Here is a 25638-nt window from a genome sequence, read left to right on the forward strand (position 1 = left end):
AAAAACAGGTTTTATCAGCAGCTCTCCAAATTCATATGTCATGTTAAAAGTGCACAGAATTTTAACCCATCGCGAGGCTGTGAGGCTAACATGAAACTGAAAGCTTTGTGAACGTTAAAAAGAAAAAAAGAAGAACTCCTAATACCTTCAAGATGGAGATTTTTTGGACCACCACCGAGACAAGAGTATCCTTGGTTTGCTTTTCTTTTCCTTTGAAAGGTGAACGAACATCAACATTTTGCAGCATTGCAGTAAGGCACTCGCCCACATTTGAGTATGCGACTGTTGCATTAAAAGGGCAGCAGCTATCCCACTTTTAAACTGGCGGAAGACAAGTTTCCTTTTCGGCATTGTGGTAAGTGCTGGGGGTGCCTTACGTTATTATTATTTATTTATTTATTCATTCATTTATTTATTATTATTATTATAATATATAAAGGGGAGAAAAATTCTTCATAGGGAAGGGTAAGAGTGTTAAAATTAATCTATAAACTACTGGCTTTTTCTTCTTCTTCTTCACCAATTAAAGCATCTTGTATCCTAAAATATTAGTTTTTATAAATCTAGTCATCTGTTTTAAGGCTCTACAAATCCCATTTCCCCCACCCATCCCAAACAATAACAAACAAAAATCTTACCAGCGTTTGATTTGGCATTGGAGAACCAAAACAGTTATTTCACAGTCAAAAAAGTCTAATATTGCGTGTCCCCCCCCCTGCCCCGTCCCAATAATGAAAACCGTTTTGGTTTTTTTTTCTTAACAGGAAGTCAGATCTCTTCCTTGGTTTAAATACTTAGTGTGTTTGGTCAGGTAACTAGAAAGCCTGAAAAACAAAGACTACAAAGGTGTGTTCATCCGGTTAAGTGGCTCTCCTGCATTCATTCCAGAGGATGCTGGTTTCCTGCCTCCAACGCCATCTGCGCCCTGCAGTGATTTCTCATTGGATGCCCACAAGGTGCTCCCAATGCTTCCTCTTTTTTAAATTATGGCTCCTACAAATCTGAAAGCTTTCTGGAGTGAGGTAAAAAAAAGTTATACTTTCAAGCAAAGTACATGGTACGTAAAGTGTCCTGATGAACTTGTACGGCCTTGGCGAGGGCCTGAGGGTCTCGACCATTACTCTGACCAGATATGTGACTGCCTTCTCCGCTGGAAGTGGAAGAAACGGGGTGTGGGGGGGGAAAGAGAACAAAGCATTAGTTGTCGACATATAAAACCACTACTTATTAATTGCTTCCATTAATACACAGGACTAGCTCAGGCCCATTAATTTCTATGGCTCTACTCTGCGAAGAACTAGCAATGCATATAACCCTAGGTATGTGTAACTGCAATAATCATATGCCCTTCCCTTGTTTCCCTCTTCTGCCTCTCACTTCCCCTCCCCTTCTTCAGTTGTTTTTTTAGATGGCAACCCCTTCGAGCAGCGACCTGCCCTCTTGTGCTCCGTAAAGCACCATACCTATTGGTGGTATAATGTGACAATCAACCCATCAGGGGCTCCACAAATGGGATGTACCTGACATACAAATCTGTTCCTTCAGAACTGAAGACACACATTCAAACCCAGATGTCATTGGGCTTCCACCACACAGTGATGATGGTGAAGGAAAGCAAGTTATCGTGGAGCCACATATCTGCCCTAGTCAATCCTGCTCCACAGATGGAAACAAAACAAGGAGAGGTACTACATGTGCAGACACCCAGCTGCTCACCTGTCATGCTCTTTGTCCACAAGGTGATATCGCGCCCGAAATGCCACCAAGCGGGCATAGTATGCTGGTGCTGGGATAGAGACTGAGCGAGTGCAGCGTACGTAAGTGTGGCAAAGCTGGTAGGTGAGAATCTGAAGCTCATCCGCTGTAAACCGGTTGTCATCCCAAAGAACGTAATAATGGGAAGGTCTGCTTGTACCCTGGATGGGAATAAGAACTGGACTCAGTGGGGTACACAGGGAGGAATGATGGTACCTTCCTAAGTGCAGTGGAAAGATGCTCTATCTATAGGGGTAGTGGCTAACCTTTTCAGTCCAAAGGCTGCATGCCAGTGTTGGCCGTGGCAAAAGCAGCCAATGCACACTCAATCTGGTCCATGGGTTCGCCACCCCTGTGCTAGGTGGCCTTAGGCAAGACCTCCTCCAACTTCCAATCCCCATTGGCATTATGGATATAGTAATATAGTGCTTTGTGCATTCAAGAACCTCTAGGTAAATTCCAACCACCACTATGGTGGCCCACAAAACCCAGAGGCCGCCGTCTCAACTTGGTCCCTTTGTTTTATCTTCCCTTGGGGTCAACTCCATGTAACAGAGCAAACTGCTGCTCCTTCCCCGGATCTACAGCCCCCATAGAACCTCTGCTTCAGGGAGCCACAATAAACTCGTGCCCATTCACCAGCTCCTTCCTTGTTATTTCCTCCCTCCGCAATAGAGGTAGGAAAACTGAAGTATACTCTGGGATTCTGGCTATTATCTAAATCACCTCCTCTCCTTAAAAGAAAGGTCATTAATACACAGTACCTGAATGCCAGCATGACTACACAGGTAGAAGTCAAACTCAAAGGGATGAGTAATGTTTGTATCCACTGTTGTTCCTGCTGGAATGTTCCCACTTTTACCGATCTGCAGAGTTTATTACAAAGGAAACAAAAGCATAAATGCTGTTAGCAAGAGCAATGGTCTGGGATGTTTAAGCAAGATGCTTAAGGCGGATGCTAAGAAAGACGGGTGTTAAGCAATGCTAAGAGAGAGCAGTTGCCTGGGGTGCCTCCACTATCCTTTAGGGATCTCAAGCATGTTAGTTAGTGAGCTGCTGTGCCAAACAAATTAAAATTTAAAAGAGAAAAATTAAATTAGATTCAGGCTTTATTAATGCTATCAGCAATCCCACAATTACCACTTGTTAGCCTCGCTGATCTGTGTTTACACAACCAAAAGACCTAATTTGAAGCATGCCCCATCACTGATCCTCACCCTCTCATTCTTATCCGCACAGAAGAGGCGAGTGTGGTGTCGTTTCTGCACAACAATGTAAGTAATGCCTGGCTGGTAGTCCTTCTCCAATTTGATGCAGGCGTCACGGATGGCCAGGAGCTCATAATGAAGGATCTAAGAGAAAAGCAGCCACAGTGCTTTAAAAGGTAGAAGGAAAAAGAGAACGCCATGCTGCCCCCACTTCTGTGTCTAGAAATATCATCTATTGATTGAGCCATTTATTTTATTATTATTTTTTGCTTCATCATATGAAGAGTATTCTTTTTTTTAAAAAGAAAAGGTTGAGGCCACCTTAACCCAAGGCACGATTACAGCTAATTGAATACCATTTCACCCACTAAAATGGACAGGAAGTGATTTTAGCACAACTCAACAAAAAATAAAAGTACTTAATAAGACAAATGTATGGTTAATTTACTGAACTGGCTGCCCCAAGTTGTAGGCACACCTACAGGCTTAAGGTGGCTTTAAAGGGGGAGGAGGCAAAAATCACGAGGAAAGAGAGGCCTACCAACAGCTATTAATACCTAAATGGACCCTCCTGAAACGTTTATTCCTGAAAAGCAGTAGCTGTTGCCCTTGTGCCCTGCCTCTGGGTCTCCCATAAGCCAGGGCAGGGAAATTTGGGGCCCTTTAGATATTGTTGGGCTACAGTTTCCATCAACCCCAGCCACCAAGACCAATGGGATGATGGAAGTTATGGCTGTCAACAAAATCATAATCACCATCATCTGCAGGACCACAGGTTCCCCAAACCTAGACTAAATGGACCTTTATTTATTCCATAAAATTTAATATATTGTAAAAAAAAAATTTAAGCAGATTACAAAAATCCAGTTAGTCAAATTCAACAGAACTTGTCTACCATTCAAGCCCACCTTAAACTGGGCAATTCCTAACCTGTACCTACTGCAATCCTTTGTCCTTTCCACCTAACGTGAACCAAAGCTTCCTGCGCAGGATCCATTCCCGCTGGTACTACTGAGGTAAAGAGGCCCCCTCACCTGTGGGAGCTGTCCCTCCGGCACTCCATCACGGTAGAAGATTATGCGGGTGGGTTTGAAGCGAGTGGACTTGTAAAACTGGATGAGGAGCTCTCTCACCATGTACGACAGGTCCTCTATGATCTCCTGCCGGGGCCGCTGAACCCGCACGGTGGCACAGTAACGACTTGGGTGGGCATCCATACTGCCCACCACCTGCAGCCCATAAAGAGCAAAAGTGTGAAACTTGCACGCCACTGAAACTGAGAATTGTTGTTATTATTAAGAACTTCACCCTGTATTATTTCTGTCAGGCTTGGGTGTGGGTGCGGGGAGCAATCCTGATGAAAGTGAAGGGCTGTCAACTGGTGAAGACAAATGGGAGAGAACAGGCTGAAGACAACACTGCCTCTCCCTATGCTAGGGGACTCCCGACATCTGTGCTAGGCTACATGGACACAAGGCAAATGTACCTATGTGAGCCTCTCACTGAACTCCATCCTGAATGAGCAGGTTGGTGCACAACTGAGGTGGTGGCCGAGTGCTCCAGACAGGCACACAGAACAATGTCTTATACCGAACCAAAGCTATGGTCCATCTAGCTCAGTATTGTCTACACCGATTGGCAATGGTTTTCCAGGGTTTCAGGCAGGAGACATTCCCAGACTTCCCTGGAGACTGAAACTGGGACTTTCTGCACACAAAGAGATGTGTTCTATCTCTGAACTATGGCTCTTCCCTTCCTGATGGTCTGGGGCCGAGCCAGCCTATTACACACCACAACATTTGAGAGGTAAAACTTACAGCTGTTATGGAAGGCTTCTTTCCATCTCCTGCTGGGGGATGAGTCACATCAGCTCCAAGGAATATGACTGGCTGCTGAAAGACAGCAGACCTGGGAACAAGATTGAGTAGAAGATTTAGTACCAAATACAACCAGAGATTATTATTTTTTAACTAGCATTTTGTGGGGAATAGCCTTCTACAAAAGCTAGCTGTCCAACGTTTTGTAGCTAAATCAAAGCAAGTTACTTCCTTCTGTTAAAGCAAGTTACTGACAAGCAATTTAATCAGTTATGAACCCCCATCATTCTGCCCGGACGCTGAGGTCCAGCGCCGAGGGCATTCTGGTGGTTCCCTCACTGCGAGAAGCAAAGCTACAGGGAACCAGGCAGAGGGCCTTCTCAGTAGTGGCGCCCGCCCTGTGGAACACCCTCCCATCAGATGTCAAAGAGATAAACAACTACCTGACCTTTAGAAGACATCTGAAGGCAGCCCTGTTTAGGGAAGTTTTTTATGTGTGACATTTTAATGTATTCTTAATATTTGTTGGAAGCCGCCCAGAGTGGCTGGGGTACTACTACTACTACTACTACTACTAATAATAATAATAATAATAATATAATCTCCCCCGTCTCCTCCCCGAAATTCCAAGTTCAGTCCCAAAGAACTCCTCCTGAAAGTGTGTTCATCAGGCTCCCTCGCTGGTGATTTTCCACTGCCAAGAGAAATCTTGATACTGTATTTTCAGTAAGCTCTTCCTCTGGGCTGAATTACTGTGTTCTAAACAGCCCACATTTCTTCTTAATATATTTCTTTATTTGTATTCATTTAAAAAAAACCAAAGTAACAGCTGGAGACAAAACCGATGAGAAATCTGATAAAAAAGCTCTCATAAAGTATTCATTGTAGCTGTATAACTGGCTGAATTTTTAAACCATGAAACATTTCAGGTGACTCTTATTATTGCTTAATTGTAGAGTTGTGGTTTTGTAGTAATTTTGCATTTTTTAAAAAATCTGGACTGTAAACACGGTTTACAATCCAGATTTTTTAAATTAACAAAATGCAAAGCGTTGGGGAAATGGTGGAGAGTGTTGGCTATAAAATATTGGAAATTATGAACAGGGCAAAAAAATGAGCAGATACAGAATTCTACTTACTATGTGTAAGACAAAGAATCAAATTTCTCAGTTCAACAGGGAGGTACTTCAGATGCAGATTATATGTTCCTTTGTTTGACATCTTGCGGCTGCACACCTGTGGTCCCTGGGAGAGCATCCCAGGGGCCATAGGATAGCACAGATCTCCCTAGGTCAGTGGTGGCGAACCTATGGCACGCGTGCCAGAGGCGGCACTCAGAGCCCTCTCTGTGGGCACGAGCAACCTCGCCCCAGTGCAGCAACAGCTAAATAGCTGCTCAGAATGGCAAGGGAGCTGGAGGAGACTGTGGGAGGAGAAAGCGTGAGAATGTGTGTGTGTAGGGTGCGTTGTCCCGAAGAGAAGCGGCTCTGGCCAAGCAGCTCACCCTCTCCGCAGCCTGACGAGGAGGGCAAGTTGAGGTTAGGCACAGCGAGAGGGCGCTTGCAGCACAGGACTTCAGAGGTTCCTTTCGTCAAATGAGGGGGTTGCCGCCGCCACCGCTATTGCAACCCTCGTTGTCTGCCATCCAGCCACTCTTTGTGTGCATGAGCGGGGTGTGTATGTGAGACCCAGACAAGCCGGGCAGAGGGACCCCCAGGGACCCCCACTTGGGGTGCTTTCCCACATGGCCCTAATGCGCCCCGTTTTCCTCTGCCTGCTGGAAGGCGGCTGCACGCACTCCACATTCTGCCCGAGTTGCTTCCCTTCTCTGGCCAGGCTGTCCAGTTCCTCCCACTTTGTGTGCTTCAGCAACAGAAGCAAATTATGCATGCAAACATATTGAAAGCCCCATTGAACACAGTGGTTCTAACTTCTGAGTAAACTTTCTGAAAATGAAATCCTTAAAGTGTGGAGTTCTCTGGCAAATAATTTTAAGTCAATGAAAGCACTTGGGATTGCTTTCCTTACTTTGTTTGGATCATCTTATGCTTGTGAGCAGCTGTTTTCAGTTTTGAATTATATCAAATCTGACACCAGTAACAGACTAACAGATGACCTGAGTGCTGCATGTGTTGCTCTCAAACTTACAAAGTATGAGCCAAGGTTAGACAAATTATCAGCATGCATACAACAGCAAAAAATCACTTTAATTGTTCAAAAGCATGCCAAATGCAAACGTTTACCTTTAAATAAAAAGTTGTTTGTTATTATTGAAAGCTCTGTTTCTGCATTTTTCTTTTAAGACAAAAGGTGTTAATGTATGAGCTGTTTTTTTTCTAAACTAAAACCTCAATATTTGAGTTAAATTGCCGTGTTGGAACTTTGCGATAAATAAGTGGGTTTGGGTTGCAGTTTGGGCACTAGGTCTCTAAAAGGTTCGCCACCACTGCCCTAGGTAGACAAGGTCCACCCATATAGGCACCCATCTTGCAACCAGTCACCTCCTTGGCCGTCAGTGCTCCAGCAGAGGAGAGTGGCAAAGAAGGTTGCATTTCAGATGTAGGGGCAACTCAAAGGAGCCTTTGGACCCTCTGGTTCCAAAGCTCTCCTGTTCTCCTAACATATCTTCAGATTTGGGGATGGGGGGGAGGATACCACCAGCCTTGTGGCTGGCATACTTTCCCCCCCTTCAATGGGAGAGAAATGTGTATTAAAAAGGCTGGCAGAAGACAGGGGGGAAAGGGAGGAAGGCACAAGTCCAATAGGGCTTTAGATATGGTATGTTTGTTTGCCTTGAGTTCTCCCTCTCCCACTCTCTTTTGGACTCTCTGTGCCCAAGTGCTTGGTGTGACTACTGGAGCCAAAACTTCACCTTTTGTTTCTAAACGAGAGCCAAAGCTGAGATTCTCAGGGTCACAAGTATGGATGTCAGAATTCTGACAGAAACGGGAATAGAATTTGCCGGTGCAAATCAATCCGGAAAATATGATCAGTATTCATTGTTGTTGTTTTCCATCCACAAACAATACACAATTGATTAAGTCCCCCCACCCCACCCCGCTTTGTGCCTCGTTTCCTTTGCACTGAAATTAATGGGGTGGAACAACGGAACGACAGCGTAGCTTACGTAAATTACGTGCATTACCTAATTCCACCACAGTGGCTGTGGAGATGAACAAGCATAGTTTGGGGTGGAATACGAATGGCAGAACAGAAACAGAGCTGCATGCAACCAATACAGGACAAAATGGAAAGCAATGCCTTCTTACATCCCTAATCATGTGTTCTTGTTCAGTTACACCAGGTAGCAGGGTGTGCTTGTGTGAGCTACAACATTACTGGGGGGGGGGGGACGGTTTCCAAGTGATGCTGCTTCCCTTCCAAATCCCACTTGGCAAACGTACCGCTGGTGAGGCACCAGGATGTTGTTGATCCCGCCAAGCTTGACATTGATCTTGAGGCAGAGGTTGGAAAGAGTCTGTGGCGATGTCTTCACAACATTCTTGACCTGCACGCACTGGGTAGCCATCCCCAGGAGCGTGTCCCCCACACGCTTTACCTCCGCTGCAGACAGAAGAGTAAAAGCTTGTTAAAGCAACAGGCACCTTGCTGCTTCTCCTTGAAAAGGATAGCAGGAACATACGTGGGTGAGGTTTCCATTTGATATGTGGAGGGATAAGCCAATAGCTTTAAGAGAGGCTGAGAATTCCAGAGCTGGTTTTAAAGCATGCGGGTTTGTAGACCTACATGCACTGTATCGCTTCAAACTACAGACAGTGCAGGGGGGCAAATGCCACATATCTTAATTTTCATCATGAAAACATGCTCCTAAAATCTGTAACTACAGAGGCTGGATTACCGTAATAAACTCTATGTGGGGCTGACCTTGAAGACAGTCCAGAAACTCAACTAGTGCAGAACTGCCAGATTGCTAACAGAGACAGAAGAGCAGCCCTGCGGCATCAAGCCAAAGGCCTATGAGGTCCAGCATCCTGTTCTCACATTGGCCAACCAGATGCCTGTGAGAAACCTGCAAGCTTTCTCATAACATGATACGCAGCCAACGGGAACAAGAAAAAGAAAGCTCTTCACCACTTCCTGTACACTTTGCTTTAAGAACACAGGAAGCTTCCTTTTGTCAAGTGAAACCACCTGGCTCAGTATTGTCTATATTGACTGGCATCTCTCCAGACTGTGCCTGGAGATGCTGCAGTTGAACCTGGCACTTCTTCATTCTACCACTGAGCCACAGCTCTCCCAGAGAGGTGGGATCTATTGCATCTCTTCTGAAACAACATAATTGGCTCCCTGTCCACTTCCAGGCTCAGTTCAAAGCGGTGGTGCTTATCTACACAGTATGAGATCCAGATACTGGTTGGATCTTCTTCTCCCATACTTCCATGGATGTCCCAGGCAGTCAGCAGAAGCCATGGAGAGTACCTTTTCAATGGTGGCAACCTTGCCTGTGAATTTTCTACCTGAGGAAGGCTTGTCTGGCTCCTACTTTATTGTTGTCCCTTCTCAGGTTTTCAAAAAGCTTTTACCGTTTTTAAGTTATGCTAGGTTTCTACTTTTACTGGAGGCCGTTTGTTTGTTTGAAGGTGTGGGATAAATCTTTTTAACACTAAACATAGAAATCTAACTTCTCAAGAAAAGGGGTTTTAGCCTGGTCACGTCCCTGCTGCACTAACTTTCTACGTTCAAAGGCAAAGTTTGTCCTTTAAAAAGAAATATGTTGTAGTAGCAGTAGTAGTATTTACATTTGTTTACTGTCCTTCTTTCAAAAACCACAGGGCAACCAAAGCAGTTTCTGTGCCAAAATTGGGCCTAAACCCCAATTAAAACAGATCTGGAAAATCAGCTTCCTCCAAGAGCACCCGGATCTGGTCTGCAACCACCCACTCAAAAAACCTTGTCCGAGAATGGGAGGTTGGCAGCTGGAAGTGTTGGATTATTAAGGGTTCAATGGACAGAAATTCCCTTTTGTCCTCCCTCCTCCCAGTAACTCCCTCCTTTCCTGTTAACATACCATACACCGGCGTCTTCCCTGGCAGGATGACTATGATGAGCTGGAGCCCCGAATAGGTGTTCTTAAGGTGACGGAACATGGGCTCCACACTGTCTGCACCTTGTGCATATTTGCAGAAACATGGCTGGCCCTGGATTGGCATCCCTGCATCCTTGGAGATCTTGCGCAGCTGGTCTGTAAAGTTCCTACAGTACGGGGGGAAACAAAGGAGGATGCAGGAAGAGTTTCTCATGACTGGTTATCCCTCTACCAAGCAGTGCCGTTGCATAGGATGGGGATGGGGAACCCATGGCCCTCCCAACTCCCATTAGTCCCAGCCAGATGGGAGCTGCAGTCTGGCAACATCTAGAGGGCCACAGGTTTCTCATCACTGCACTGAGGGGTGTGTTGGGTCCAGGATGGAGAACCCAGCCCAGGTGCCTAAAAATCCATCTCAAAAGTCTGCTAGTCCCTAAATGAGTCCCTAAGCCCACAGGAAGCAGTGAAGGCAGGGATGGGAACCAGTGGCCCTCCAGTTGTTTTTTTGACTACACCTCCCATCATCCCTGACCACTGGCTACTTTGGCTGGGGCTAAACAACATTGGGAGGAGAACCTGTGGCCCACCCAATCATGAAGGAACCATCTCCCAGCAACCACCCATAGCCCTGGATGGGAGTGACAACCCTGCAATACCCAGGAACAAGGCCCCAGGTTCTACAGTTGATGAGGAACTGCTGCCAGCTTCTCAACACCAGTCTTCCAGGGGCATCCCAAAAAACTGCCATACACATTTTGAAGGAGGTGGGCTACCAGAATACATTATGCTGCTGCTTCAATATCTGATCCAGCTCCCTATTAGAAATCTGAGAAGCTGCCTTATACCAAGCCGAGCCATTGAGCTCAGTATCACCTACACTAGCTTGCAGCCCCTTTTCCCAAAGCCTTTTGAAATCTAACTGGAGATACCAGGGACTGAATCTGGGTCTTTCTGCTTGCAAAGAGTGCGCTCTAAGCTGTGGCCCTTCTATAGCCCCGTCCAGTTCCCCATACCCTCAAACACACCACTCACTTACTTCAGAACTTCTTCCCTGCATTGCTTCTGGGGGGCGAAACAGGCTATGGCCCAGACTTTGATCTCAATGCCATTGTAGAACTGCTTCCCCCTCATGTCCCATACCCCTTGGTTGGGTGTGGCGATGGCACGGTTCTGCGGGGAAAGAAAATGGCGGGTTGGTCTTTCAAAATAAGCACCACCTACCAGGCGAGTTTGGGAATCACTTGCCCTACATCCCCCACACAGATAACCATTTTAAAGTATGGCCAGTCAATTCAGGGGGGGGGGGCTGGGGTTCATCTGGCATCAATATCCAAGCTTAACTGTTTATAGAAAAGCCTGCTTAATCAGGCCAACGGTCTATACAGTCCAGCATCCTGTTTTCACAGTGGCCAGTCAGATGCCTGTGGGAGGCCTACAAGGTGGGCCTAAGTGCAACAGCACTCTGCCCAACTGTGATTCCCAGCACCTGGTAAACGAGAGGCATACTGCCGCTGACAGGGGAGGCAGAATATAGCCATTGTGGCTAGTAGCTTTCGCTCCATGCATTTGTCTGATCCTCTCTCAAAGCCATCCAAATTGGTGGCCACCCCCCACCAATCAATAAAAATAATAAAAATAAACAAGTTCCCCCATTAAAAACAGCACCGAATTCAAACACTTAAAACTATTTAAAAGCACCAAAACAAAATGTGCAACACCCGCCCTCAGAGGACCCAGCCACAACAGTTAGCGGCCAAAGGCTTCTCTAAACCAGTGTTTTTCAACCACTGTTCCATGGCACACTAGTGTGCCGCGAGATGTTGCCTGGTGTGCCGTGGGAAAAATTGTGTTTATTTGATTCCTATTCAAGAGAATTACTTTATATATAGTCAATATAGGCACAGAGTTATTTTTTTTAACATTTTCTAATGGTGGTGTGCCTCATGATTTTTTTCATAAAACAAGTGTGCCCTTGCCCAAAAAAGGTTGAAAAACACTGCTCTAAACAAACAAAGTATTTCCCTGCCAGCAAAAGGGAAGCGGAGGGGGACCAGCCTAGATTCCCCTAGAAGGGAGCTCCACAATCCATTGCGAGCAGCCCCTGAGAAGGCCCTCTCTTGTGCCCTTGCCTGTGGTGGGACAGATATAATTTTATTCTGTAAGCCATCTTGAAAGGATTTCACCCGTAAAAGATCATAAGATCATAGTCATAAAATCGTAGAATTGTGGAGCTGGAAGGGAGTACGAGGGTCACCTAGTCCAGCGCCTCCCCCCCCCCCGCAATGCAGGAATCTTTTGCCCAATGTGGGGCTCAAACCCATAATCCTGAGAATTAAACACAATTTATATGGTGACTGATGGAAGGCTTTGAGGAGGAGGTGCCAAAATGTCCATTCCTTAGATATTACTACTGCTCAGTTACTCTAAGCAAATCTGCCACACACACACACACCCCAGAGCACTCAAGAGACCCTTGTATGCTTACCCGTCCTCCATACTGTAAAATTGGGGCTGGCAGGACACGCCCAGTCACTTCAGTCATGTCATCCTTCACCTTTATGCCAAACTCCTGTATGTATGGGTCCAGGTTATAACTGGCGTTCTTCATCTGAAAAACAAGGATGGTTACATTTTACTGAGTGCTTCACTTTCTGCATCAACTTTCCCCTTGCTGTGCTTTCTGCTGGTCTAAGTTGGCTTTCTGCTGATCTTTCTGCTTTGGTGCTTATGTTTTGTTTTAAGGGCTCCTTCTGAAAACAGAATTTCCTATTTTGTTGTCTATGTCCATGTTGGAGAGCTGAAGCTGGCTTGGTTCCTCAGCTGCCCCACTCACCACAGCTCAACTCTGACATCAGGTGACTACTTCAAAGGGGATAACTCAGCTCCACTCAGCTGATTGGTACCAACAGTGCAGCCCCCAAAGGGTATTGTTCTCAGTGCTCATCAGCTGATTGGTGCCAAGAGAAAGCCCCATCAGCTACACTAGGTAATTCTCAACAGGAACTTCTAAGGCAGTCAGTCTTTATCTGTGCCATATTTGAATTCACATACATTGGTACCTCAGGTTAAGTACTTAATTGGTTCCAAAAGTCGGTTCTTAACCTGAAGCGTTCTTAACCTGAAGCAAACTTTCCCATTGAAAGTAATGGAAAGTGGACTGATCCGTTCCAGACGATGAAAAACACCCCCTAAAACAGCAATTTAACACCAATTTTACTGTCTAACGAGACCATTGATCCATAAAATGAAGGCAATAATCAATGTACTGTACTGTACTATTTGCTGAGAGGCTGCAGTAGAAGCGGCATTGGGGGAGCACTGCCAAGGAGGCAGCAAATCCAGCTTCCAAGGAGTATGCCACAAACATTGCTGCTACCGTGGCAGTGGCTGCAGCAGCTGGTGATGCCTTCCTTGCAGTCGCAAGCGGAGGGATGCCTCTGCTGCGGGCTCCTGTCCCTGCTCTTGCGGGCGGCGGAGGGGGGAGGCGGCAGGGGCGGGTGGACAAGTGTTCGGCAGCCGCCGCTTCTGCTGCTGCCCGCCTCTGACGCTCTCAAGAGCAGGGATCGGGGCCAGGGTTGAGAGAGGCACAGCAGCGCAGCGCCTCTCACAACTGCTGCCCCATCCCCGTTCTTTCCATGCAGCGAGCAGGGAGAAGGGAGGCACAGCAGCCCCATGCGTCCCTTCTCCCTGCACAGAAAGAAAGTGGCAGCTGCTTACACTTCTTTCTGTATAGCAAGCAGGGAGGAGGGAGGCACGGCAGCCCCGTGCGTCCCTTCTCCCTGCACGGAGCCCAGTCGCGGGAGGCCTTCGAGGCCTCCACCAATACCAGCAGCCAAGCCCCGACATCCGCGAGGCCAAGTCAGGGCTTGGCTCCAGGCAGCAGCAAGGCCTCTGAACGCTCAGGAAACCTACTTCCGAGTTAAAATGGTACGTAACCCGAAAATAAGTAACCCGAAGCATTCGTAACCCGAGGTACCACTGTATTATGTCAGGTGTGGAGCAGGTAGGTGTAGTTTGGGACAAATGGCCTCACATGCCTAATCAGGACCCCTGCCAGGTCAAATTAGGCTCACAGGCCAGAAATGCCCCACAGCTGATCTATGTATACGTACTGCACAAATAACTTTTAACTTTTTATTTTTCATATATAATAACACATAAAAATTACAATACATAGAATTCATGGAAGGTATACAATGCTACCCTATGTGCCATTATTCTTATTTTCATAATACGTAGGAAGAATGTGAATAGCAATGTATTGTTTCATATCAAACTATCAAGTCTCTCCAGTAAGGTTATTGTGAAGCTGCTGCTGAGGTTCCAGTTTCACAACTTCCTAACCGTAGAATGAACCCAAAGCACTGCCCTACAAAATCATCTTCCATGCTTGTCTGTCTCATCAGTTGTACTAGCTTCGTCAATCTTTCCATTAAGGCATTTTGCTGCATTAAAAATTTCCATTCTTGAAATGTTCCTCTCTCTCTCTCGTTTTCTGATTTCTTGCTATTACCTGTCTAGCTGCAGCCAATATCATCAATAAAACCTCTTTATTCATCTGGTTCATCTGAATTTTGGTCATCAAATATAGTTAACAATGCCAGTATCAGGAAAGGATCTATGTGGTAGCTTATTACAGTGGTACCTCAGGTTACAGACGCTTTAGGTTAAGAACTTTACTTCAGGATAAGAACAGTTTCAGGTTAAAGTGGTGCTTCAGGTTAAGAACAGTTTCAGGTTAAGAACAGACAAATTAAGATCTTAACCCGAGGTACCACTGTATTTTACTACATTCCAGTAAGATTCCCCCCCAAAAAACTTGTATGACATCACATCCCCACCACATATGTACGTATGTGCCCAATTCTGGGCAAACACATCACCAACATACAGGACTCACTGCATATATTAAACTTAGTGTTCCCAGGGTGAGGTATCAACAATGTGTAAGTTTAAAAGAACTTTCTCTCTCTCTCTCTCTCTCTCTCTCTCTCTCTCTCTCTTGCTGAAACTAACTCAAGGGGTTTCTTTTCCACATCTCTTTCCCATTAAAATTTAGGTCTCTCTTCCAGCAGTTTTAAACTTGGCTGGAAGAATGATATATAAATATAATAAAATATATTTATCCAAACAGAACAGGCTTTCCAACAGCTACACTGACAAAAAAGAAACACTACTTGCAAGAGTGGAAAATATAGGCAATAGTTTAAGCCAAGTGTGGGCAGCCAACAGTTTTCAGGATTATGGTGCTGGGATCTGTCAAAGGATTGCAGAAAGCTCTACCCAGGTAATGGCAGGATCGCATCACTTCATGACTGGTTCCATAAGATCGGGAGGGATTCAGGTCAAAGGTTTTGTAGCTTTTGTGGCTAAACTCTCAGAAAGCCCCATACTTCCTGCCCTGCCCCATCCTAAAATTCTGGTAGATATGAAGAGATACAAATATTGACAGCAAACTAGAACTCCTGAAGTTTTAAAGTACATGTGTTTTGGCTTTGAGAGACTCTGCTGTCACTCTGCTGGCAGAGACTACCCGAGTTGTTATGGGGCTGGGTGGAGGCAGATCTCTGCCCAAGCCAACCCCATTTGAATTGCACCACTAAGTCATAAAGCTCTCAGTGTCCTCAGCAGCAGTTCACAAACCCTCACTCGCAAGTTGCCAGCCCGAAAGAACAGAAAGCTCACAAACACTTGCTGCTTCCCTCCCAACAAGAGCAAAAAGACAAGAGGCACATACCAGCCGGCTAATTTCCTCTTGCCTATCCGGGGCAGACCTCGCTGTTGCTTTGATCATGGTGGAGGTCTGATTGTCCGTTAGTTTCTTAATGCACCGCTGGCCAGCCACAATGTTACATACCTGCCAAAGACATTTGTTTTTAATTGTTGTTTTTGTTCTATTACTATCTTGCCCTTTGGCCCCAATACTGGTCTTCCAAACGGACAACAATGAAAGCATAAAACATACACACACTTAAAACTCAGATCAATGTCAGCAGCAGCATATAAGAACACTTATGGAAAACAGCAGCAGCAGCTTCCTGTTAATCTGGATCAGCCTGCCCCAACCCCCTGGAGAAACAAGGAGACCTCAGTACTCCAGGAATGTCGCTCCTTCTTCAGAAGGAAGTTCTACAAAGCTGGCACCACTACAGAGAAGACCTTGATTCTTGTGTCAATCAGCTTAACCGCCAATGGTAGAGGAACACAAAACAGGGCCTCTCTGGGGGACTGCAATGCAGAAGGGGATTCATACAGGATATACCGTACTTTTTCTGTGTATAACACGCCCCCGTGTATAAGACGCCCCCTATTTTTTGGGACTCAAAATCAAGAAAATGCACCGTGTACTATGCGTGTAGAAGATGACCCCTTATTTTAAACTTCAAAAATTTAGGAAAAAAATTAGTCTTATACACGAAAAAATGTGGTACATTAGAGGAAAACAGCTATGGAAAACTTGCAAAATACAGCCAAATAGCTCCTGGAGTTGGGAGCCAATTTCCCATAGATTTTGTGAGTGATAATGGAGCACTTTAATTTGTAAAACTGTTGTACTAACAGCCCTCTCAGGATCTTGGACAAACCAATGAGACAGCCATGCTCAGGGGCCAGTAAGAGACCATTGGGCAGTGGTTCACATGTGAACATTAAGCCATGGTCAGAAACAAGCCATGGTTTACCATGAACAAGCAGTGTGCTAGTACATGCTGCCCAATAGCAGCAGCTGCGCTCCTCCCTTCCCAGTGTCAGGGGGGGGAAACCATGGAGAAGCTGACTTAGCATTATGTGCAAGCCAGCATTCATGGGTTTCTTTAAAAAAAAAACTTTGGCTTCCAGTATTAGTTTGCAGAGAAACAATGAGTGCTGTTTCACACATTAGGTGAAGCCAGCCATTCTGTGGTTTTGTTTCCCACTTCTGGAGAGGGAGGTGCAAAACAGGTGCAACTCACTGGCATGCACTAGTATGCTACTTGTTCATGGTAAACCATAGTTCATTTCAAACTATGTTTTACCAGTACGTGTGAACCAGACCAGTGTGACTGGCAGCTTCCTGTGTTCCAATCCACCATGTATCCACTAGTCACTACTGAGTCCTGCCTACCCTTGATTTGAGCCAAGCAGGCAGAATTTGTGCTGAGTACTTGGCATGGAAAGGGAGAAGGGAATAGGGGGCATTGCGTTGAAATTATTCACAAAGGGGACTCAAAATGTCATGGTGAATGGGCAAGATTATGAGCCTCCAATTAGTTTCAGAGCATTTGCTGGACGTCTCGCCGCTCCTTTCGCTACCAGAGGAGGAGTTGCTGGCAAGGTGGGACTGGGGCTCTCTGTAGCATCCGGAGAGCCCTTCCACCACCTTGCACCGCATTGGGGACAATTCCCTGACAAGAACACAACTGTTCACGCAAGGGCGCGCGCGCACACACACACACACGCACACGCACACACACACACACTTCTGCTATAGCAGCAAGCTCTTGAGGTATTTCAAAGTCATCTCCTCATCCCATTCCAAAAATGAGCTTTTACCTCCAGAGGTAGATATGTGTGCTTCTGCTCTTGACCGACTTGAAGACACGGCAAGTGGGGGTACTTGAGCTGGAGGTTGTATTTCTGCTTGAAGTACTGCGCTACAGTGCACTCCACCGTTTGACCGCTCTCCAGCTGGAGAGGAAACCTACACAGAAGAAATCCACAGCTGTTTAGAGAGCCCAGTACAAAACTCAGAAAAAAAGACCACGAGCCTCTCCAGGCTGATGGGTTTTGCAGGTGTACTCTGCAACTTGTATTCTGCATCAGTGGTGGATTTCTGCTGGACCATCCACACATCATTCTGCTTTGTCAGTTGTTGCGTGATGCCTCCCCAATGGTACTGCATTATTGCTACCTGGAAGAGCACTCTTGCCCTATAGGGCAACAAAAGCAGGACAAACAACAACTCCAAAACATTTGTATTATGAGAAGTTGCAGGATTTCATCAGGCTCTTAATTCCACCTTCAGGACAGCTTTCCCCACACTGACAGTTGAAACAAGTCACCTAGAAAGTGCCCATCAGTCAGTTTCCAAGACTTCCTGCATCGCCAGACTAACAGTGTTTTTTCTCATTCCTCCTTCTAAATGCTACACAACAGATGCTAAATGTCACAAGGTAACACAGCACCCCCCCTCTCCTGAAACACACAAACACACACCACAAGTGTCTCTCCCCCTTCCCCCTAGCTAATAGCCTTACGTTTGGTGGCTAGCCGGCCTCCGAGTAACATTGCACACACGGTATTTCCTTTTCATCTGCCCACAGTGAGTCACCTCCACTTTCAAACCTATCAAAAGAGAAAGACATCTGATGTCAACCAATGTATCAGTTTATTGATCCAGTCAACATGTAAAACAGAGAACGCAAAGGAGGGATAGGGTGTCCCAGCCTTTCCACCACGGCCTCAAAAATATTGCCTCTCTTAATTTTGCCTTTTTCTTTGCATCCATTTCCTTTGTGGCCCTGAAAGAAAACCACTTGCCAACTAGGGCCTTTTAGAGTCTCTGCCCTCTTTTACCTTTGATCTCCTTGGTGAAACGGACTCTCTGAGAATCAGTCAGGGGCTTCGGCTGCTCATCAATGTTCCGGATGTCCAGCACCTCACACATGAACTCAATCACTGGCTGCGCCTTGTAGAAGGCTGTCGCTGATACTGTTGTGGGGTGAGCAGACAAGAGTGCAGGTCAGTCCAAGCAACAGAAGCACAAGCATCACGGTCATTTCTTGACTCTCTTTCTCTTGGGGTACTTCCAGGCTGCCACACGTTTGCAGGAGGGGTTCGAGCGCATACCAGAACTTTAGGTTTATGCAATTAACATGGATTTAAGTACTGTCACCCTAGCACAACAAATCCATTTTTAAATGAAATTTTTGCAGTTTGGAAAGTGACAGAGAAAACTGCAGGATAAACAAATGATAGTGGAAAAACATGTAAATGCTCCATAATGAAACCAGGATTATTTATTATTATTATTATTATTAATTATTATTATTATTACTACTACTACTACTACTATTACTATTACTATTAGTAGTATACCGCCCTTCATCCGTAAATCTCAGGGCCATTCACAGCATAAAAATACAAGATATAAACACAAAATACGTAATAAAAACAAGAACCAAAGAAGAACCCCCTCCCTCAAATGATCTAGAAAAATCAGATTTTAAAAAGCAATGCAACACTTGCAGAGAACCAGGTAAGTTTACTTATGTTTATATAATACATTTTTGCTCTGCCTTTTATGAAGCTGCTTAGGGAAACACCAGCCATACATGCTGTCAGAAAACCTGTGCTGTGAACTGTCAAAATAATCGCCACAATGCAAGCTGCATCTGACCGGGTTCTTGTTCTCCATTGAACCTATCCCAACAGTTAATTCAGGCACCTGTGGTGAACAGGGCCCCACAGAACCTAAGAGGCATTGTCAACAATCCTTTTTCAGCCACAGACTTCTGGTTGGGAATTCTGAACGTTTTACATTGATGTTTATATATCAGGGTTACATTTCTGCATGCATTTAGTTACCATCAATATTCAGCATCATCTTCCACATAGCGGGCCTGACAGACTGGTGGAACCCAAACCAGACCTCCCGACCACCTCCCAGTGGGTGATAGTATCCTTCAGGGGGAGAGAAGAAGGAACGGCCCACTGGCGTGTACCTGGGGAGGCCAAAGAAAAAGAGGAACATTAGTCCATGCTATACCCATATAGGACAACAAACTCTGATATTTGAAGTCTAGACTGAGGCACAAAAACCCTTCAAGAATGTCCCTGGGCCTCAAATCTTCTTACAGATTTGTCACTAGCATAATTTTGCCCAGTTCTTTCCTCATACCTAGGCACTATTTACTTGGGGTGGGCAGTCTTCAAAGTTGCAAGTTAAAGGATTTCCTTGCTCCATGCATGCCAATCGAATCACTTCAATCTGCGGAACTTGCGCCTCCACAAGTGCCAAGCGATGTCCATCCCGCATTTGAAAGCAGCCACTTGCCTTTAATGAGGCAGCACCTGTGCTTTGGAACACCCTGCCTATTGATATTATGTAGGCACCATCACTGTACTCTTTCAGACACCAGCTGAAGACTGTGAAGAGGCATGAGAGAGCTACTCCCTCACAGAAAATTCCACAAAAATACAACTCCCAGGGCCATGTTGGCTCCATGGATGTAATATATCTGTGTGAAAACAAGATAAAAGATGTACCCAGAGTTGTGTGCATGCTCCCTAATTTTTTTTTAATTAAATCCCTGACCACGAAAGAAAGTTACCTCATGGAGGCAAGGTGCCTCATTGCAACATCAAGGGCTTGGACAGATTCCAGCGGAACAGGAATCTGCCCGCTCACCAGGGCCTCGTGAAGCATCCGCCAGCTCACAATGGCCATCCACTTGATTGAAACCTTGAATATCCTGTCTTTGCCTTCCCCTGGAATTGTCACCTCAAAGTCAACCTACAAACAAAAGACAGAAAAATAAATTCAATTTCTTAAAATTGTATTTTATTGTGTTATGATTTGCATTCCATAGTAGTCAGGTTGTAATACAATAAAATACAAGGAAAGAAATAAAGGAACCATTTTAAAAAAATAAATATGAATATTTAATTCAGACATGCTATGGGCCACCTGAATGAAGCTCATGGAGCACCTGCGGTCCAGAGTTTTGTGGACCCCTGCCTTATATGGTATGGCATGGCATGGAACTAGAACCCCTGCCTTATATGGTATGGAACTAGAACTAGGAGTGAAGGGTTGAAGAAAAAGAAGTCTGCATTAGTGAGTTTGTTAGGCCTGTTGCATAGTCATTTTCAGACAATGAAATAGTTGCTGTTAAGCTCCTGCAGTCTCTGGCATTCATTAAACACAATTCCAGCTGAAAGCACAGTGCTTTGCAAGTCCCTTTCAGCAGGGGCTTGAGTTCAAGTCAGGATACAAAGGGAGAAAGAACTGGAAACGCACTTAGGAGTACATTCCCAGTTCTTTCCTCTGAAGCTGGGTCGCCAGACATCAAGGTGATGTCAAGTGACTGACATGTAATTTTCATTCACTGCCATGTTGGATAGACAGTAGGGACTGAAGGGAACACTAATGCAACTTCTTAATTCTCCTGATCCTTCTGGCTTTAAAAAGGAGGGTGCCTGAGGAAGCCCATCCACCCAAGAGAACGCTGCCCTCTTACCCTTTCATTGCCAATGGGCAGGGCAGTGACAGTATAGATGTTCTTTTTCCCATCGTACACCGGCTTCCGATCTCCAAAGATTTGAGGTTTGAAGTGTTGTACCATATATTCCACAACCTCCCTGCAGAGAGAGAGACCAGGAAGGGAGGGGAAGGAAGAAAGAAAGAAAGAGAGAAGCTAGAAGGATTGGCTAGCGGGTTCACAATTCCAGTAAGAAACTAGGACCAGATGTATGACTGGGCTGGGAGCAGCCAAGCTAGAACGCGAGGGAGCACTCAGGATCATTTGGGTCAGTGGCTGGTGCTGGAAAAGTCGAAGCCTTAACATGCAGCAAGTGGAAGGTACTGCTCTGTTGAGTAAATGAGTGCAACAGGCTAAGCACCTAGACTTTTACCAAGACTATCTAATACAACAACTTCGTATTGCTTGGCCAATCACCTCAGCTGATCTTGTATTTTCCCTCATTCCCGTAAGTGATGTGACTCGTCCGGAAAATTTTGAATTGGAAAATTTTCCTTATGTAAATCAAAGTGATCTGCATCAGAAAAAAAACACCTGATTGCATTAGAAAATTTTACTCATGCCCTAGAGAGCAATCTAATAAAGCATGTTTATTTTACTGGAATTTAGTAAACAAAGCTTTAAAAACCATCAGAAATTGCCAAGCTTGTTTAACATTGTTTGCAACAGGCATTCATACACTTTTATTAATGAACTTGTGGAACAGGACATTTTCCAGCCCGCATCACAGATTCCCATCCACAAACACTGCACAGCAGCCAATGAGGTAGGTGAACTCCACAATTCTGCAGAAACACAGCAAAAGTGACAGAATTTAATGCTTTCATCGCTAGACTGAGACAGATGGGTTAACCTGAAGTGGCAAAAGTGATGTAGAATGCTTGGTAAATGATTTGTTTCTTTATCAGGTTTCTTTATTGCTCTTCACCAAAAATGGTCACAGGGTAGTTTACCAAAAGAAAAAAGAAAAAAAGGGGGGCAATATAGAATAAAATAAGCAGCAAAAACTTTTAAAAATCATTCTCGGAAATTACATAAATGTATGCAAAAAAGAGAGCTTTCATCTGGCATCAAAACAAATTTTATCATTTCCATTTATACCTCACCCTTCCTCTCAAATATACAGCTAGGGTGAGATGCACTTCAGTGGAGAGGTCATTCCACAGACATGGAGCCACCACCATTAAGGCTCTACCATGCATCCCTGCATTATGCATCTCATTTAGGGATGACCCCAGAAAGCCTCTTATCATCTTAATGCAGGGTAGGTTGATACAGGAGACAGCATTCTCTCAGATATTTGGGCTGCAGATCATTCAGAGCTTTAAATGTTGTTTTAGGCACATAGTTTTGTGCCCGGAAGGTAGTTGGCAACCAGTGTACCTGCTTGAGTTCTATTCCCCTCCACACTCTGGCTGCCACATTCTGCACTCATCGCAGTTGTTGAATGGCATTCAATGGTGGCCTCATAAAAAGTGTGTCACAGAGTGCGTCTAACTGTACCCAGGCAATCCCTGTCCAGAAAAATACTGCAACTGACACAACACTGACCAGGCAAATACTGACAAGTCATGGTCAAGCATGTTTAAAGTAGACTTGGTCAACCTGGTGCCCTCCAGATGTTGTTAGATGACAGCTCCCCTTAGCAGTATGGGAACCATAGTCCAACAACATCTGGAGGGTTGGACTTTAAAGCATTGCCATTAGGAAATAAGAAGATCAACCGTTTCCCCATTTAACTCCTTTTCTTTTGTAACTGGCCTGACTGCCACTTGTTTGTTTTTTTTAAAGGTAATAATTAATGTTACTGCATTTTTATTTCACACTTGCCAAACGATAGGGCGATATATAAATTTCTCCCACCAAAAAAAATGTACCATCACAATAACTGCAGGAAGTCGGTGAGGTTGGCTGTGTGCAACCTGTCCATCTAATGAACTTCATGGATAAGTAAGGACTTGGGACATGCGTCCCCTCCTTGGTCCTCGTCTGACATGTTGGCCTTTGCCAGTGATGACTTCTTGCGTTCCTATTTGCAAAATGCTTGCAGTTGTAAGCAGGTAGCCAGTGGGGGCACACTTGCCCCTGGCTGCTGCAAGGCTAGGGGACAAGTAGCCCATGTTCCTGTCCTTGCTAACAAATGGCACCATAATTTTTATTTTTAAATTACCGTATTTTTCCGTCTAGAAGACACCCCCATGTACAAGACGCCCCCTATTTTGGGGGACTCTGATTTAAGAAAATGGGGGGAGATGGCCCAGTGTATATAAGATGCCCCCTAATTTATGACATTATTTTCAAGGGGGGAAACCTAGTCTTATACACAGGAAAATACGGTACGCTGCCCTCTACCTAGTAGCAGCCTTTAAATATTTGACCAGTATGCCAGCTCTACAATGCCTTCAGCTGACATCTCAGAAGCCTGAGTTTGGTATCCAGGAGCGGGGGAGAGTGAGCCTCTATAGGTCTCTCACGCCTTCATGGATAGCCAAGCCAGAATTATGCAAGTTAAAAGAGAACTGCTACAAAATTTCATCAGTTGCTCCATGCACCTGCTCCTTGCAGAATTTTCATTCTTTAATTCAGATAGCTCTCAATACTGACCTTCCCAAGCAAAGAACTAAACGAACAGCAGAGTTTTAAGCAGCAGTACAATTGCCCAAAGCCTAAGGATGGCTATTTTAAAAGCCTGGGACCGCAGCCAAATCACACAGCTGCTGTAAGCTGACCAGTGATAGAGCCCAAAGCCCAGTTATCTCTCAAGCCGCCGCCGCCAGCGCATGGCCAGAGATGGGGTGAGGAGACAGGCCGAATTCCCAGTGTGGGCGGAGAGGAAGGAAGAGAGAGATGCTGCAGGAAAGCCACTTCACTGCCGGTCCAAGCATCAGCTTGCAGGGTCAACTCCCACCTGTGCAAAAAGCGGCAACTTCACTCACAGCAAAGCTAAATTGTGCCAAGTATCCCACTGGGCAGAAACAGCTGCAACAGGTGTGCTTGGAAGTGGGGCTCTCAGAACTAGCCGGACAGGGGAGGAGAAGAGATGCAGGGCTCTCTCTGCATGCATTTTCTCCAAGGCCTCTGGCTTCTTCCCAGTTAAAGGGCTGGACAAGAGGAGAAATTGCTAAACGCTAATACTTGCCTTACCTGTTGACTCTGCGTGGGCACTTGTCTGGCTTGATGTCAACTTCATAGTGATAGACGTCAATCTTGGGAATGTCTACTTCAAAGTAGTTGGCCAAGAGTTTGATTGGCTTCCCGACAGTTCCTATCCCGGGCCGGCGAGGAGCTTGAAATACCTGCTGCAGGGGTGGCAGGTAAGTGCCTGCAGCGGTTGCTAGACAAAAGAGAGAGGGGAGGATATTTTAAAATGTCACAGCAGTAGTCTTCAATCTTTCCAAACTGAGGACCAAACTTTAGCCTACACACACATCCAGGGACCCATTACTTAATATGTTGCAGTGTATTTGCACAATGGGGTACTGCTATTGTGATCCATCCTAGGTCGGACTGTGACTTGGAAATGCACCCAGACCCACCAGTTGAAGACCAATGCTTTAGAGCACGAATAGCAACCTCGGCCCTCCAGATGTTTTGGGACTACAATTCCCATCATCCCTGACCACTGGCCCTATTAGCTAGGGATCATGGGAGTTGTAGTCCCAAAACATCTGGAGGGCCGAGGTTGCCTATGCCTGCATTAGAGCAATGGTGGTTAACCTGTGGAACATCAGAGGTCCCCATCAGCCTCAGCCAGCATGGCCAAAGGAGTTGTAAAAGGTAAAGGTAAAGGTACCCCTGACCATTAGGTCCAGTCACGGACGACTCTGGGGTTGCGGCGCTCATCTCGCTTTATTGGCCGAGGGAGCCGGCATACAGCTTCCAGGTCATTTAGCCAGCATGACTAAGCCGCTTCTGGTGAACCAGAGCAGCGCACGGAAATGCCGTTTACCTTCCTGCCAGAGCGGTACCTATTTATCTACTTGCACTTTGACGTGCTTTCAAACTGCTAGATTGGCAGGAGCAGGGACCAAGCAATGGGAGCTCACCCTGTCGCGGGGATTCGAACCGCCGACCTTCTGATCGGCAAGCCCTAGGCTCTGTGGTTTAACCCACAGCGCCACCAAGTAATCCCAAGTAAATGATTTAAGACTGCAGCCTAAGCTATATAGGAACATTGATTATGGGAAAGAATGGCGCAAAGAGCTTTCCAAAGAGATGGCAAGTCTGCAGTTCAACTACCTGTGACAATATGACCCCAACACTTAAAAGGGAGTCAGCACTGGATTTTTAAGTCATATATCTCCACCTCATCCTGGCAGAATGCACTCCCACTGTAACCTTTCCCTCAATCTCTCTGGTAACCCAGTTCCACTGGACGGCCCTCACCTACCGAAAAGTAATTCCCCAGTTCCCTGCCTAATTCCTGGGGCCTCTGGCTGCAAAGTTTAAACACAGGAATGGCAAACAAAAAGCTCAGTTATAACCAATAGCCCCTGCCCCGGGCTATTTTAGGCCTGTCAAATGCACTAGTGGTGTGCTAAGATAGACGTAATGCATGCACCTTGGTGGTT

At 45.6% G+C, this 25638-nt stretch overlaps 1 protein-coding gene across 2 annotated transcripts in view; it reads right to left on the reverse strand.

Moving 5' to 3' along the window:
* Positions 1–408: 408 nt before the first annotated feature.
* LOC117051377 (protein argonaute-1) overlaps positions 409–25638 on the reverse strand; it is a 42831-nt gene continuing 17601 nt past the window's right edge. The window contains exons 2-19 of one of the 2 annotated variants that reach the window (XM_033157716.1): positions 24212–24401; positions 21047–21167; positions 20138–20319; positions 19392–19528; positions 18381–18515; positions 18062–18149; positions 17358–17505; positions 15565–15684; positions 12313–12435; positions 10864–10997; positions 9810–9994; positions 8185–8344; positions 4781–4871; positions 3998–4192; positions 2973–3107; positions 2520–2621; positions 1717–1916; positions 409–1150 (exon numbers count right to left, since the gene is read on the reverse strand). In XM_033157716.1, coding sequence (XP_033013607.1) covers positions 1042–1150; positions 1717–1916; positions 2520–2621; positions 2973–3107; positions 3998–4192; positions 4781–4871; positions 8185–8344; positions 9810–9994; positions 10864–10997; positions 12313–12435; positions 15565–15684; positions 17358–17505; positions 18062–18149; positions 18381–18515; positions 19392–19528; positions 20138–20319; positions 21047–21167; positions 24212–24401 — 2555 coding nt within the window. In that variant the 3' untranslated portion in view covers positions 409–1041. Of the gene's footprint in view, positions 1151–1716; positions 1917–2519; positions 2622–2972; positions 3108–3997; positions 4193–4780; positions 4872–8184; positions 8345–9809; positions 9995–10863; positions 10998–12312; positions 12436–15564; positions 15685–17357; positions 17506–18061; positions 18150–18380; positions 18516–19391; positions 19529–20137; positions 20320–21046; positions 21168–24206; positions 24402–25638 lie in introns of those variants that run through there. The other variant, XM_033157718.1, reaches the window with a different exon arrangement.

Source organism: Lacerta agilis, chromosome 8 (assembly GCF_009819535.1).
Source record: "Lacerta agilis isolate rLacAgi1 chromosome 8, rLacAgi1.pri, whole genome shotgun sequence".
NCBI classification, from domain to species: Eukaryota; Metazoa; Chordata; class Lepidosauria; order Squamata; family Lacertidae; genus Lacerta; species Lacerta agilis.